Genomic DNA, 16,532 nt, shown 5'->3' on the forward strand with positions numbered 1-16,532 from the left:
GAGAGAGATCTAAGTGATCTCTTACTGAAACAACTCTAAAATTTTAAGAAAGATTGAAAAATAAGAGGACTGGGAAGGACAGGATTTCTTTCCTTAAATACATTATTTTCCCCTCTCATTCTTTTTCATAATTTGTATAATGTCAACAGAACAATAAATGTTAGACTGAAAAAGAAAAAGTCTTGTCTTTTAAAGGAACAGTTCCTCCAGATCTCAGGCTTGCAAATGTTTGTGGATGTAGAGAAAAAAAGTCAGCATTTTCACAATCAGCACACTTTAATATCAGATTTTTTTTTTTACTTAAAGAGATAGGAGAATGTGTGAAGATTAAAACTGCCCAATCTATAATAAAAGAGACTGAGGCAGAGCTCTGAGTCAATGACACTTTATTAAAGGGTCAGTGGTCCTTTGTAATGGAGCGGACCTCAGATCTTCCTCACAATATGAGATGCATTTCTTCTTCCAGGGCCTTGTATTTATAAAGTTTGATTCCCAAATATGTAAATAAGGCATAGTGAAATACAAAATCTCACTGGTTGTTAGACTTTGCTCTTTGGGGCCAAAAATAACTATCAGCAGGGAAATCATAGGTTGGGTGAAGCATGGGATTTCTTCACTGACTAAGTGGTCATAAAATGGTCACCTGCTGTGCTGGACAAGAGAGAATGGTCCAGAGGTACAAAAATATACTGGAAGACTTTCCATGTAGTTGAGTCACTTCTGCCACACTGGGATTGGTCCTCATGACAAAGAAAAACAAGGATGAAGGGCCTCTAGTCAGCTTTCTATAATTAAGTGAATTTACAATCTGCATCTCAGAGCTCTGGGGCCTAATATACAGAATTTATAATCACAGTATTAATCAATTTGATATGTCTGACTGGAATTGAGTAGGGTTCCAAATGAATTACTTCTCACAAATGCATCCTGCCCAATGAATGAGTCCAGAGATTATTTTCCTGTCCCACTCCCACTTCAAAACATCCGGGTCCTCATGGGCAGGATCATATGAGTCTAGTAACAACAGACAATTACATAGCACTCTAAAATTAGGCAAAGCGATTTTATATACATTATCTCATATGATCCTCAACCTGTGAAAGTGCTTCAGATATTTTATTATCCTTATATATTTTCAATATATATTGACAATGTGTAGAATGTAAACATAGGTCATCTTGACTCCCAAAATTTGCTCACTCTTCATCATGCCATATTCCATTTTATCTGAGAGGAAACATATGTAGTTTAAGAGACTAGAATCCAGTGGTTCTGAAACCCAGCCATACCTTCCATTCATACCATCCATGACCCTGTGGTGTATTATTATTGACTGCTCTGTCACACTCTCCCTAATCCACCTTCACAATGATTCTCAGGCAGCAGGTATAGAGTCTTCAGGAATTTCTCCCAGCCATCTCACTATCCCTCACCTCACTCTTAACCTCTCAGTCAGCAACAGACATTAAATCTTGTGGGAACATTGATAAGATATAATAGAAACTATTAAAGAGAGACAAGATCCTACAGCAGGAAGAGAAAAAATATATATAGATGTTCTCTGGAGTTAGTCCTTCATTTGGGAAAAAAAAATGATTTTGCTTTAATATACAAGAGTTTACAAGATAACTCCTCAACCCCACTATTATTTCAAGTTTGGGAAAAATCAAACTATTTCTTCTATGAACTTTTTTTTCCTGGTAGTTAGTTCCCCAAATCATCTGCCTTGCTTTATTTCAGAAATCTATCCAATATACTGATATTTAATGAATGTTCAGTAATAGTTATCAGGGAAAATGGTCAATGACTAAGCAAAACTTTTGGTTTTCTAACATTCTAGCTTACAGATTTAAATTAATGTGGAAAAGCCAAATAATGCCCTATTAAGTGGAAGCTTATTTCACTAAGTGGTATATCTTGGCACTATTGTTTTTCTAAAGGTGTCATCTCTTGTCTATTTATGGATGATTTTTTGCTGGTTTGGTTCACAGTTTCTTAGGTAAGATTCTTTCATGCAAATTGTAAAATTTTTAAAGTTTGAATTTTTAAAAAGTTCTCAGTTTTCTCTGATACTCCCTTTCTACATTTCAAGCCTCTTACTTCCCTGTCATGGGCATCAAGCCAGAGAACTGTTTTTCTTCCGCAAATATAAAACTTTTAAAGAGAGAATACATTCATTATATGAGAAAACTCCACAAAATGATTTAAGAAGTGACTCACACATGGCTAGAATGTAGAGAAAGTCAATCAGGGTTTAAACAATTTTCAATGTAACTAAGTCATTTATTGAGCACTTACTATGTGCAGGGCACTGTGTTAGCATATTATCAGCATTCATATTAATAATTAGCATTCAATTCAAGCAAATAATTAGCATTCAATAAAACTTTATTCAGTTGAATATTGATGCAAAAATGAACAGAACCAGAGATCATTATACACTTCAACAACAATACTCTATGAGGATGTATTCTGATGGAAGTGGATTTCTTCGACAAAGAGAAGATCGAAGATCTAACTTGGTTTCAATTGGACAGAAATAGCTACATCCAGAGAAAGAACACTGGAAAATGAGTGTAAACTGCTTGAATTTTTGTTTTTCTTCCCAGGTTATTTTTTACCTTCTGAATCCAATTCTTCCTGTGCAACAAGAGAACTGTTCGGTTCTGCATACATATAGTGTATCTAGGGCATACTGTGACATATTTAACATGTATAGGACTGCTTGCCATCTGGGGGAGGGGGTGGAGTGAGGGAGGGGAAGAGTCGGAACAGAAGTGAGTGCAAGGGATAATGTTGTAAAAAAATTACCCAGGCATGGGTTCTGTCAATAAAAAGTTATAATTATTTTTTTTAAAAATGATGAGCAGCCAGATTTCAGAAAAGTCTGGAAAGACTTAATTGGACTGATGATGAATGAAATGAGCAGGACCAGAATATTATACATGTTAACAATATTGTTTGATGATCTACTATGATAGACTTAGCTCTTCTTAGCAATGCAATGATCAGAGACAATCTCATGGGACTCATAATGAAAAATGCTGACCATGTCCAATGAAAGAACTATATTAATTCAGATCGAAATATACTATTTTCACTTAAAAAAAAAATATTGAAGCAACGTGGATGGTAGTAGGCCTAATGTCAGGAAGATCTGAATTCAAATCCAGCCTCAGATACTAGCTATGTGACCCTGGACAAGTCTTAACTGCAGTAGGCCTTAGTTTCCTCAACTGCAAAAGGGGGATGAATAGGACCTACCTCCCAGAGTTGTTGGGAAGATCAAATGAAATCATATTTGTCACTGTACTTTTGATCCAGTGTTACTACTGGGCTTATATCCTAAAGAGATCTTAAAGAAGGGAAAGGAACTTGTATATGCCAAAATGTTTGTGGCAGCCCTGTTTGTAGTGGCCAGAAACTGGAAACTGAGTAGATGCCCATCAAGTGAAAAATGGCTGAATAAATTATGGTATATGAATGTTATGGAATATTATTGTTCTGTAAGAAACGACCAACAGGATGATTTCAAAAAGGCCTGGAGAGACTTAGATGAACTGATGCTGAGTGAAATGAGCAGGCCAGGAGATCATTATATACTTCAACAACAATACCATATGATGATCAATTCTGATGGACATGCCTCTCTTCAAGAATGAGATGAACCAAATCAGTTCCGTTTGTTTAATAATGAATATAAGCAGCTACACCCAGCGAAAGAACTCTGGGAGATGACTATGAACCACTACATAGAATTCCCAATCCCTCTATTTTTGTCCACCTGCATTTTTGATTTCCTTCACAGGCTAATTGTACACCATTTCAAAGTCCGATTCTTTTTGTACAGCAAAATAATTGTATGGACACGTATACATATATTGTATTTAACTTAAACTTTAACATATTTAACATATATTGGTCAACCTGCCATTTGGGGGGACGAAGGAGGAAGGAGGGGAAATATTGGAACAAAAGGTTTTCCAATTGTCAATGCTGAAAAATTACCCATGCATATGTCTTGCAAATAAAAAGCTATAATAAAAAAAATCATATTTATCAAGGGCTGGCATAGTAGGCGCTATATAAAAGCTCATTTCCCTTCTTTCCTCCACTTTGTTCAACGAAATCATCTAAATGTGATTATTGGAGAATTAATTGTATTACTAAGTATAGATTTCTGCATCTTCCATTGTGAAGCCTCCCAGGAAGGAATTAACAGAAACACTTAACAGTGGTATGCTAGTCAATGTAGTCCTTAGGGAGATAATGGAGAATTTGTTTTTTGATGGAACTGGGGAGCCTCAGCTGGTGTTTTTTCATGGATTCATAAGCTTTGTATGATCATTATATCCCAAAATGTTTTCCCTAGAGTCTTGAAACCCTGAAATACTTAGATTTTTGACTTTCACTTTTTGACTCAAGACCAAGGTCAGCTAACTATGATACTCAAGCTAAAGTGGCATATGACATGATTTTTAAGAGTATAGTCAGACATATATTGGATTACTTGCTATCTAGGGAAGGGAAGTGAGGGAAAGGAAGGAAGAAACATTTGGAACACAAGGTTTTTGCAAGGGTGAATATTGAAAATGATCTTTGCATATATTTTGAAAATAAAAAGCTATTGTTAAAAAAGAAGTTAGTTAAAGCCAGTTATATAAAAAATTAAATATATTTTTCCCTACAGCTTCTTTACCTCCTTTTCCCTGAGAATAATCTACTTCCTCCAATGTCAGATTTTTATTCTAAAGCTGGTTGTTAATTACTTCTAAGGTATGTACTAAGAACACCTTTGAAGCTAAAAAGGAACTTCAACAAGAGAAAAGCCTTCCGTTTTATGTAACAAACCCTAATTCTGCCAAACAGACAAGGAGGAATTGGCCGAAACCAGTTGCTATTAGCTGTGACCTCTGGCACACTCTGCCCTTCCCTCATCTTGGAGTGAAGAAGAAGAATTTGCAAAACTTTATGATAGGTTCCCAACACTTGAGTTAAGGTAAGGAAGACTTTTGTTCAAATTGAAATACATTTTTTAATTAAACCATTATAAGTCTATAAGATCTTAGTTGGAATAGTAAACACAATCGCAGAATTTCAAATTTGAAAGTGAGATGAGAAGACACCCCGTTTAACCCAAAAAGGAATCCTCTCTGTAGCATCCTGACCAAATAATCAAGATTCTGCCTGAAGACCTTCCCAAATAGAATTAACTCCTGAGATAGCCAATCCACTTTGGGAATGGTCTGCTAGGAAGTCCTCACTGTACATGGAACCCAATCTACTTCCCTACAAATGTCTGTTCCTATCTTTGTCCTCTGGCGCCAAGCTCTCTTCTACATAATAATAATTGAAGTACTTGACAGTAGCTCTTAAGTCTCCTCAAATATTCTCTTCTTCAGGCCAAACACCCGCGATAATCTGGCCGATCTTTCTATTGTACGGTAAGGTGACCAGTTCCCTTACTGTCCTGGTCATCCGCTGCCGAACATGCTCCAGTATCACAACATCCTTACCACTTTCACCATCTCCAGATGAGAAAAATATGGATCAGTAAAGAGGAACAGAAGGGGGTCCCCTAGTGTGGTGTGCCCCTGAGGGCAGTCTTGGAGAAGGCATCAAAGGATGACCTGGCTCACCAGTCCAGTGGGCCGAGTTTGATCAACTCCAAGCTGATGGAATTATTGGCCATATTGCTGAACTGCTGATCCCAACCGGGACAAGCAAAAAAGTGTTCGCTGCTGTGGATGCTTCTTTGGTGCTTTTTTAAGTCGTGCACCCGGGTGAAGGAGCGCCCACACTCAGGGCAGGGAAAGGGCCGTTTACCACCTGGTGCCCGCTGGTGCACTCGCAGGTGCTTCTTCAAACCCTGTTTTTGGGCAAAGTGGTGCCCACACTGCGGGCAAAGGAAAGGGTGCTCTCCGGTGTGCACACGCTGGTGCTTCTTCAAGTCTTGCTTCTGAGAGAAGTGATGCCCACATTCAGCACAAGGAAACGGACGCTCCCCACTATGCACACGCTGGTGCCTTTTGAGATCTTGCTTTTGGGCAAACTGGCGCCCACACTCAGGGCAGGGAAAAGGGCGCTCCCCGCTGTGCACATGCTGGTGTTTCTTGAGGTCTTGCTTCTGGGCAAAGTGGCGCCCACATTCTGAGCAGGCAAAGGGGCGCTCCCCACTGTGTAAATGCTGGTGCTTTTTCAGGTATTGTTTCTGGGTAAAGCAGCGTCCACACTCCACGCAGTGAAAGGGGCGCTCATTTCTATGTACCCACTGGTGTTTCCTCAGGTATTGTTTCTGGGCAAAGCAGCGCCCACACTCGGGGCAGGTGAAGGGGCGCTCCTTGCTATGCACCCACTGGTGGGTCATCAGGGCTGACTTCTGCCGGAAGCACTTCCCACATTCTGGGCAGGGGAAAGGCCGCTCCTTTGTGTGGACGCGCTTGTGCACCTTAAGCTCATGCCGTCTCTTGAAGTGCTTTCCACACTCAGGACAATGGTGAGGTTTCAGGGAAAGCTCATTCTCCGAAGCTAACTCCTGGTTTTGTATCTTCTCCATGAGGGCTCTCTCACCTGGAGAAAGGCTATGCAAGAGTCCATTCTCTCGCCTACTGCCAGTGGGTTCAGTCCTCACCAAATTATCCATCTGTCCAGGAGACAGAAGATTTGTTTCTTGAGACTTTTTGTGGCTGGGAGTATGAGAACCTGTTTTACCTTGTTCCCCTGGGAAATTCCCACTCAATTGCTGTTTCCTATTATTTTCTTTCTTAGGAGGCTTCCTGACCCCAACACCTATGTGAGAGAGAGAGAGAGAGAGAGAGAGAGAGAGAGAGAGAGAGAGAGAGAGAGAGAGAATCAATATTCCCAAAGGGCTTCTGTGGAACCATGTCATAGGAATTGCTCATAGGACATAGCATAGAACAGGAAGGGATCTTAAAAGTCATTCAGTCTGAGCCCTTCATGTTATCAAAAAGTCAGGCTTAAAGCAATTAAGGTACTTGACCAAAGTCATACAGAAGTGGCACAAGCAGGACCCAGCGGGATACTGAAGGTCATCTGAATTGGAGCCAACTGTTACATTTTCATTGTGAGCACTGACACTTCCAAAAATGACACTACTGCTAGGCATGAATCCCAAAAGAGACTTTTTTAAAAAGGAAAAGAAGATAGATAGATAGATTGGTAGGTAAGTAGACAGACAGATAAGGAGAGAGACAGAGACAGAGAAACACAGGGGGAGAGAGAGAGAGAGAGAGAGAGAGAGAGAAAGACACACACACACACACACACACAGAGGAAGATTTATAGCAGATCTTTTCTTAGGGCAAAGAATTGGAAATCAAAGGGATACCCATTAATTGGGGAATGGCTAAATAAACTGTGATATGGGGTTATGAAAGAATGTTATTGTTCTATAAGAAATGATGAACGGGACGCTAATAAAAAAATCTGGAAAGTCCTCCATGAATTCAAGCAAAGTGAAATATACCACATCTGAATAATAAGAATGTTTTGGGGAAACCAGTTGTAAATGACTGCTACTCTCAGCAATACAATGATCCCAGACTACTCTGAAGGTCTTATGATGAAAAATATTATCCACATCCAGAGAAAGATCTGATTGTATCTGAATACAAACTGAGCATACTTTTTTTTAAACCTTTTTTTCTTGAGGGTTTTTTTTTGGGGGGGGGGAAATCTATGTTTTCTTTTGCAACATGACTTTAATAGAAATGTTTTATACAACTTCACATGGGCTTCTTCGATGTGGAGGGAGGAAGGGGAAGAATCTAGAATTCAAAATTTTAAAAACAAATGTAAAAAACTGTCTTACACATAACTGTATATTAAAGACACTTCCAAAATTAGCAAGTGCTAAAAATCAAGCAAGGCTTGAGTTTTTGTTTTGTTTTAATTGTCAAGATTTAACAAAGTGATAAAGAAAATATTAATGATGCAGATTAAACTTAAAAGTGTTTCATAGGTATAACCATGGAGACCTGGTTGTTAAACTTTACCAGCATACCACTGGATCCCAGTCTTGCCATCTCCAACCAATACAAGTACTTATGTACAGAAAAAAAAGAGTAAGTCTCCCTAACAACTAGTATTAAATAAATGTGGGTACTCAATCCATGGTACTTGCTGGTTGACAGAGCCAGAGATCTGGCCAAAATGAATTACCTTAAAAAAAAAAAATAGAGGAAAATACTCACCCAAGCATGTGTTTTCCAGGTTATCTCTTCTCACCAAGTTCTGCTGATCTTCCCAGGTTTCAAAGACTTGTCCCAATGTAGCCAATAATTCTGCCAGGGTTCCCAATCTGCCTGGTGGAAGCAAAGTTCACAAAATTCTCAGTATGTGGTCCTATTATGCCAAGGCTAATTTCCCACAATCATCTGTTCTGTTACCTAGCTATGCTGAAGCAACCATTGCCCACCTCAGCCATAACTGATGTCAGGTTATGAGAATAAGAGGTGATCCAATGCTTTGTGCATATGCATCCACCTTGACATCCTCTAGTACCTTGGTTTCTAAGTGTTCATACTAATCTGGTTCTTCCATTTCACCTTTTAGAATCTTTCTCTACAGCCCTTCCATCACCTAAAATCTATTCCTTTAATTCATCCTCTTGGAGACCTTACACAGATTTTCTTGGCTCCTAAATTGATGAGTCGAAATGAATCTCTTCAGTAAGAGCCTCTTACCAGCTTATCAAATCTATTTCTTACATTGCCTCCAATTCAGACACTAGATAAAAATAAGTGAAAGAAACTTTCTCTATCTTATCTAAAATTGGATCTTTCCCATATGTAAATGCATGAAAAATCAAAACTCACCAGCACTCAAAGAGCTCAAAGTTTCATAGTTTTCCTTCATCACATTCCAGTACAACTGTTGTTGCCAGGGAGCCAACATCCCCCACTCTTCCCGAGAGAAAGTGATGGCCACATCCTCAAACGTTAGGAATACCTGAAATCCCCATTCACACAATGTCTTATTCCAGTCTTTCCAGGGTTTCCCTGAATACCCATTAACAGTGTTCATTCACAGTTTGTTTTAGGATAAATAACCTATATAAACAAATCATAAATATAATTCTTTTCCCACATCAGAACTCTTTGTTTTTCTCTCCTTTCTCCACTAAACTACAGTCTGTGGCAGAGAATCTTGACAAAGGTCACTGTTTGAATATACTGTTTATCTGGGAAGGTCCTGATCTGGAGGAATAAAAAACAGCCCTCTGCTTTTTTCACTAACACACAAATATGGACTAGTTTACTTATTTATATAATTGTCAATTCTATAAAACTGACAGCTTTAGGTGATGATACAGGACAGATATTTTTCAATATGAAATAATAGATGGGACACCTTATAAACAATTCACCAGCATAGTAACATGAAGAAGAACTAGTCCAAAGTCTTAATATCTAGCATTTATGGAGGGCTTTAAGGTTGGTAAAGCACTGTACAGAGAGACTATCTTATTTTATCCTCATAACCTGGGAGATAGCTGTTATTATCCTCATTTTATAGATGAGTAAACTGAGGCACAAAGAGGTCAAGAGCTGTCCCAAGGCCACACGGCTATTAAGCCTCTGAGGTTGAATTTAAACTCCTATCTTCCTGATTCCAGAGCTAGAGTTCTATCCCATCGTGGCACCAGCTGCCTCAAGAAATGGAGCACCACTGGTCACTAATTTCCCTAGCAGGTTAGGACTCCGTTAGCCACATAATGGATTGAGCTGTCAACCCTGTCCAGAAAGAAGGCTTCTTATTCAGCCCCCAAGTCTTGGGAAGAGTTTTCACTAACATGCTGAGTCCCCAACAGGGGACTTTACCATGTCTGAGGTGGCCCAGTGGGGAAAGTTCTGGAGTCAGGAAGAACTGACTTCAAATTTGACTTCAGCTACTTACTAGCTGTGTGACCCTGGAGTAAATCACCTGGCTGCTCTCTACCTCAGTTTCCTCATTTGTAAAATGGGGATGAATAATATTAGGACCTAATTCTCAGAGTTGTGAGGATCAAATAAGATAACTTCCATCAAATTCTTTTCAAACCTTAGAGCATCCTGTAAATGCTAGCTACTGTAAGAATTTCAATTACTGCCTGACATAATGGGTATTCCTGCTTCCTACCTCTCCATTCCCTAATTCACCCTTCATACTGTCACCCAAGTGAGCTTCTTTCCTGATCAAGTTATGCTACCCCAAAACTTTCCATGGCTTCTCTTTTGTGTCCTACATCAAATATAAAATCCTAAATTCTGGCATTCAAGTGGTCTTGCCCTTCACATGCTTATATAGCACTCCAACCTGTACACTCACTCACCCCTGTTTTATCCTGCCTTCTACCTCTACATCTTTGCTCACAATAACCCCCTCACTTACAAAGGGCTCCTGGCTCCCTAGCCCTATCTCTGCCTCACTTCAGACCCAATTCACCCATCTGTCCCTGTCCCTGCCCCCCAAACTGGAAATCTCTCCCCTTCCTCAAATCTCTCAAAACTTTATTTTGGCCTCCACTTTTTTCACCTATTTTTTCGTGCTCTGAATTATGTGTGTATGTATGTATGTATGTGTGTGCATGTACACATACATACACACACACAATTATGTACATATCTTTCCCTTTCCCATATCAGACCATATGTTCTTTGAGGATAAAGACCATGTCTTATTTTGTCTTTTTAGCTTCAGCACCATAGTGCCTTTAGTTATATGCACAATCCCTCTTCTTTCTCAACATAGAAGCACAAATAAATACAAAGGGATCTCCTCAGAGACCCCCAGATAAATGGGGTATAGGTTAAATCACATGATCCTCCATCTCCCTATTCTGGAAAAATATTCATAAAGATGAAATCTCATTAATACAAACTTTAAAGTCAGCCTTTATGGGAAAAAAATGAATCACCAAGCCCAACCAGAGCATGAATAGGAGTACCACTCCTTTGTTTTGGGTCACAGTAGTGTGGGAAAGGGGCATGGGGGAGGAACGTGAAAGAACAGAGGTTCGTGGTGTCTTTTTTTGTAAGTACTCTTCCACTACCTTTTCCAAATCTCTGAGTCATCACCTAAATAGCCTCTTTGCAGCAGTGGGCAATTGGAGTGGCTGACTCTCTAAAGCACAAGGGACAGGGAGATGCCCCCAATATCCTGTCCCTGGGGAAAGCCCCCCCTTCTGGTCACACTCATGCACACCTGGAAAACCAGCTAAACCCACTCATTCATTAGACATTCGACAGAGAGCCAGGTGTTTAGGCCGCATCTCTCCCAGAGCCCCAGCCACTCAGTGGGTTCTGCAGAGCCCTCCACGAGGGTCTTCTCCACCCCTCAGTGCCCCCGTGGAAGTCGAGGGGCCTACCTGAGCTGCCTCGACCTTGGCCATGGCCCAGGCTGGAGCTGCCTCCTCCTGTTGCTCCTAAACGGGCAGAACTACACTTGGGCGATAATGACTCCTAAGAACCCTGCCTAAAGGAGATCCAAGAACTCCCCTCCCCTCCTCCTTCCTGGGCTCTGATAGAGTAGGGATAAAGAGAAAGGAAGCTGAAAATGGAGAAGGGAGGGGCGGGGGGCAGTTCCTGGGACTGCTGCGCATGCCTACATCTACTTTTCCATTTCACTGGGGCTGGAGAGGGGAGGGAGACCGTTAGAAGGGACGAGGCTGGGGAGCCCAAGGGAAAGGGGGGAGAAGGGGCGAGCTGGAGAGCCCCCCTTACACTACAAATGGCCTTTGGACCTCCGAAAGGGGCTGCTCCCCCGTCCTCCTTTCCCCTGGGCACCCTGCACCTAATAAAATGCTCTAGAAACATCCGATCATGTTAATCATCTGTTCCCTGCAAGGTCATGTGACTGAATCACGCCGCTCCGTGCCTCGTCCTGAAGAGGAGCCTGGGGTTGCTCTGAGTAACAGGAGCAGCAGCAGAGATTTGCCGAAGGGGCGCGGGGGGACAGAAAGGAGGAAAATCACTCAGGGCTTCGGAAACAGATAGGAAACAGAAATAGGCTTTCACAAAAATTGGAATATATATATATATTTATATTATATCTCTTTAGAATGTACTGTGGTGTGTGATGTAAAGATGTTAGTTTAAGCCCAATTTTTGTGAAAGCCTATTTTTTTCCAGACTGTTTTCCATTTTCCAGTACTTTTTAAATCAAATAATGAGGTTTTCTATTGATAATTTATATTTTCCACTTTATGAAATAATGGCTTATTGAATTCTTTTATTTCTAAATCTCCCTTATCTAATCTGTTCCATTGCACTTTTATTTTTTAATTAATATTAGATGGTTCTGATGACTGCTGCTTTAAAATATAGTTTTAGATCTGGAAGTACTGTTTCCTCTTCATTCTTACGTTTTTTTTTTTTTTTCACAATTTCCCTTGATATTCTAGCTCTTTTTTTTTCCAAATGAGTTATTTTATTTAGTCCCGTAAAACATCCCCTTGATAATTTGATTGAAAAAGCATTAAAAACATGAATTGATTTTTGTAGGATTAAACAGGAGGAGGAGGAGGAGGAGAAAAAGGAGGAGGAGGAGGAGAAAGAAGAGGAGAAGGAGAAGGAGGAGGAAAGAAGGAAGGAAGGGAAATTAACTATGTCATAATAGTTAGGGAACTTGCAATTATTGATAAAGGAATCAATTTAAAACCAGATGTCAATATTCAGTCAAGAATTTAGAGCAAAGATCAAAATAGAACTAAATGAGAAGGATAGAAATTAAATGAAAATTCTCTGTGGACAATTTTAAAAGCTCCATCCTTCTCTATTTAAACAAAAATGGGAAAAAGAAAAGATTATTGTTTTTATTATCATTAATTCTTATCTAAATGTATTTGATATAACTGAGTCTCCAAGAGAAAGGGGCCAATTCTCCAATTGATTAATGGTCAAAGGATATGAACAGACAATTTTCAGATGATAAAATTGAAACTATTTCCACTCATATGAAAGTGTTCCAAATCACTATTGATCAGAGAAATGCAAATTAAAACAACTCTGAGATACCATTACACACCTCTCAGATTGGCTATGACAGGAAAAAATAATGATGAATGTTGGAGGGGATGCGGGAAAACTGGGACACTGATGCATTGTTGGTGGAGTTGTGAATGAATCCAACCATTCTGGAGAGCAATCTGGAATTATGCCCCAAAAGTTATCAAACTGTGCATATCCTTTGATCCAGCAGTGTTTCTATTGGGCTTATATCCCAAAGAAATACTAAAGAAAGGAAAGGGACTGGTATGTGCCAAAATGTTTGTGGCAGCATCTTTTGTAATGGAAACTGGAAAATGAATGGATGCCCATCCTTGGAGAATGGTTGGGTAAATTGTGGTACATGAATGTTATGGAATATTATTGTTTTGTAAGAAATGGCCAGCAGGATGAATACAGAGAGGACTGGCGAGACTTACATGAACTGATGCTAAGTGAAATGAGCAGAACCAGGAGATCATTATATACTTCAACAACGATACTGTATGAAGATGTTTTCTGATGGAAGTGGATTTCTTCAACGAAGAAAAGATCTAACTCAGTTCCAATTGATCAATGATGGACAGACGCAGCTACACCCAGAGAAGGAACACTGGGAAATGAATGTAAACTGTTTGTATTTTTGTTTTTCTTCCCGGGTTATTTTTACCTTCTGAATCCATTTCTCCCTGTGCAACAAGAGAACTGTTTGGTTCTGCACACATATATTGTATTTAGGATATTCTATAACATATTTAATATGTATAAGACTGCTTGCCATCTGGGGTGGAGGGAAGGAAGGGAAAAATCAGAACAGAAGTGAGTACAAGGGATAATGTTGTAAAAAAAAAAAAAATTACCCAGGCATATGTTCTGTCAATAAAAAGTTATAATAAAAAAAGGAAAAAAAGAGAAAGAGGCCAAAAAAATGAACAAACTGATATAGCCAACAGATATTTGTCCATTTTGCCAAGCAAAGAAAGGTGCAAAGGCAACATAGATTTAGAGTAAAATTTCAGTTGAAAAACATTACAGAGTAGGATGGCACTTATAAACTCAGAGAAAAATAATATTAAGTCTGGAAGACATGAATTTGCAAGAAACCCAAATAAGCTTAATCATCCCTAGAATACTTTTTAGGTAAAATTGGATGAAAGACAACAAACCAACAGAAAATAGAACAGGTTGCTACATTAACTTGGTGTCATATTATACTTCTTTCTTAAAGAGTCAGGCCCTCTTGTTTGGAAAACTGCCTTAGGAGAGGAGGGAAGGAACTGTTTTCCCTGTGACAAGAGATTCTTCACAGTGGATGTTCAGACCACATCATGGGCAGATGGTTCTAATTTTAAAAAAAAAAGTACTTTGGATCCTCTACTCACCCTCCCGCTTTTTCTCTTTCTCCTCCTCTGAGCCTTTGCTCTCTGGGATCTCAGGGACCTCTGTGATCAAAGGAGACACCCAGAATTTCCTTCACTAGCTAAAGGAGGGTATTCAGGTCCAGATCACCATGACTAGATTCAAAGATCAGCAGCAGCAGCATTACATTATAATAATGATATATTATAAGCCACAGAACTTGATACTTTTAAAGTCCCCATCTATGATTTCATTTACTCCCCACACAAACCGGCAGTCGGCAGGGCAGAAATTTACAAATAAACCCCAAGGATGTACAATGTCTTGCCAAAAGTCTTGCCTTAATTCAACAAACATGAAGCAACTACCAGGTGGAAGAAAGACATGACGATCAGAACAAGGGAGTCTTGCAAGTAGAATAAGCAGAATGTGAACCCTGCCCCACCTTGCAGCGGGGGTTCCTGCTTGGAGGAAAGGTGGACCCAGGTCACCTCCCAGATGCGGGAAGGCTCAGTACCGAACTCTGAAGACCTAGGGCTGTAGACCTACTTGGGCCATTTGGCGGCTGTATGATTACGGGGAGCTCCTAACTTCTCTACTTGTCAGGTCTTCATCTGTTGAGTGAGAAAAGTGGGCAGGGGGGAGGGGTCGCTAAAGTTCCTTTCAATCCGGGACCTATACTAAATCTATATAGCTCTACAGATCACGTGCCAAACAACTGCTGTCTTGAAGACTTCTAACAGTTGAGGAAATGGACTAAGTGACTTGTGGATCTCCTTCGGTGATATTGACACAGGCCTATGTGTAGGGAGGGGGGAGGAGTAAGGGACGTGGGCAGTCCGCCCACATCTACAGTGGTCTGTTAATGGAGCGCGGCAGGCTGGGAAATTTGAGGCTGCACTTTTCCTCCTTGAGAGCCAAAGGTTACAGCGGCGCTGCATGCTGGGAGACTGGGGGCCTTTCTGTAATCCCCGGGAGGCCATCAGTGAGCTAAACAGTGAGTGCATCCTGAGAGAAGTAACTTTGTGAGAAAGTGGTCCGAGCCCGAGATCATACTAAGACCCTTCTACAGGGGAAAAAAGAGGGTAAAGTTGAAGGGGGGAAAAAAAAAGAGGCCCTAGTTAGGGTAGATGACCCAGAGAAGAGGCCGTCCTGTGACGTCACTTTCTCTGAAGTGGAAACGGAAGTGCTCCATCAGAAGGAGCCGTTGCTAGGGGCCGATTGCTTAGGCAACAACGGTCGAGCCTTTGTGAGAAACTGCTGGCGGAGGGGGAGAAGGGAGGAGGTCTAGTTGTTTTGTTCTTGGGGCCCCAGTAAAGGCGGCGTCCTCTCTCTGCTTGTGAGCGAGCCCGTCTGAAGCCCCCAGCACGTCCTCCCGGAGAGGGGCGGTGGCGGTGCCCTCTGCTGGGCCAGCGCTTGTAGGTGGCCCTGGATGGAGGCCAAAGACGTGGTTCTCGCTGCGTGACCTTGAGCTGGGCGCTTCATCTCCCCGGGGCGGCTCTCTCTGAAATGCGGCTGGCCTCTCTCCTCTCGGGCCCCTCTGACTTGGACAGCTCCCAGCCAGCGCCTCCTCGGAAGAGGCCGCTCGGGATAACGAGAGCGCGTCGGGAGAACGAAGGGCTTCCGTGCCCACCGACCGCTAGTGTCTGCGTGGCCTTGGGACCTTGGGGCGCTCGAGGCCTGCCCCTGCCTCAGCGAGTCCCCGGGTCATTGTTATCTCCCTTTCACAGAGGCGGGATGGAGAGGTTGGTTAAAACCTCGTGTCTGGGAAGAGAGGGAAGCTTAGGCGTCAATATCTAAGTTTGGAAGTACCCACCCCTTTATTTCCCAAAGAGTAAAAGGGCAGACTCTGGTTGTGCTATTTGCCAAATAGTGTTCCAGTTCACTAGTTAGTCCATAATAATAGCTAGAATTTATATAGCACTTACTGTGTGCCAGGAACTGTGCTAAGGCTTTATAATTATCTCCTGTGATCTTCACAACAACCTTGAGAGAGAGGCAGTATTATCCCCATTTTATAGTTGAGGAAGGAGAGTCAAATTAAGTGACTTGTGGACCTCCTTACAGCGATATATTGGCACAGAGTAAAACACATACCTAAATAGATTTTGATGAATATAAAAAGCTTAGAAAGGAATGATTAGGGTGTTTGGGATATAGCTTTACAGTGAGTTTTCTGACAAGGAG

The 16,532-nt window shown here is 40.9% G+C and overlaps 1 protein-coding gene across 1 annotated transcript; it reads right to left on the reverse strand.

Moving 5' to 3' along the window:
• Window positions 1-2,370: 2,370 nt before the first annotated feature.
• Window positions 2,371-11,392, reverse strand: LOC127538564 (zinc finger protein OZF-like). The gene is made up of 4 exons (XM_051962372.1): window positions 11,369-11,392; window positions 8,838-8,970; window positions 8,214-8,324; window positions 2,371-6,789 (listed from the first exon to the last, which is right to left on the reverse strand). Exons 1-4 carry the CDS (start codon window positions 11,390-11,392, stop codon window positions 5,636-5,638), a joined length of 1,422 nt encoding a protein of 473 aa, XP_051818332.1. The 3' UTR covers window positions 2,371-5,635.
• Between the last annotated feature and the right edge of the window lie 5,140 nt (window positions 11,393-16,532).

This window comes from Antechinus flavipes, chromosome 5 (assembly GCF_016432865.1).
Source record: "Antechinus flavipes isolate AdamAnt ecotype Samford, QLD, Australia chromosome 5, AdamAnt_v2, whole genome shotgun sequence".
Taxonomy (NCBI): Eukaryota; Metazoa; Chordata; class Mammalia; order Dasyuromorphia; family Dasyuridae; genus Antechinus; species Antechinus flavipes.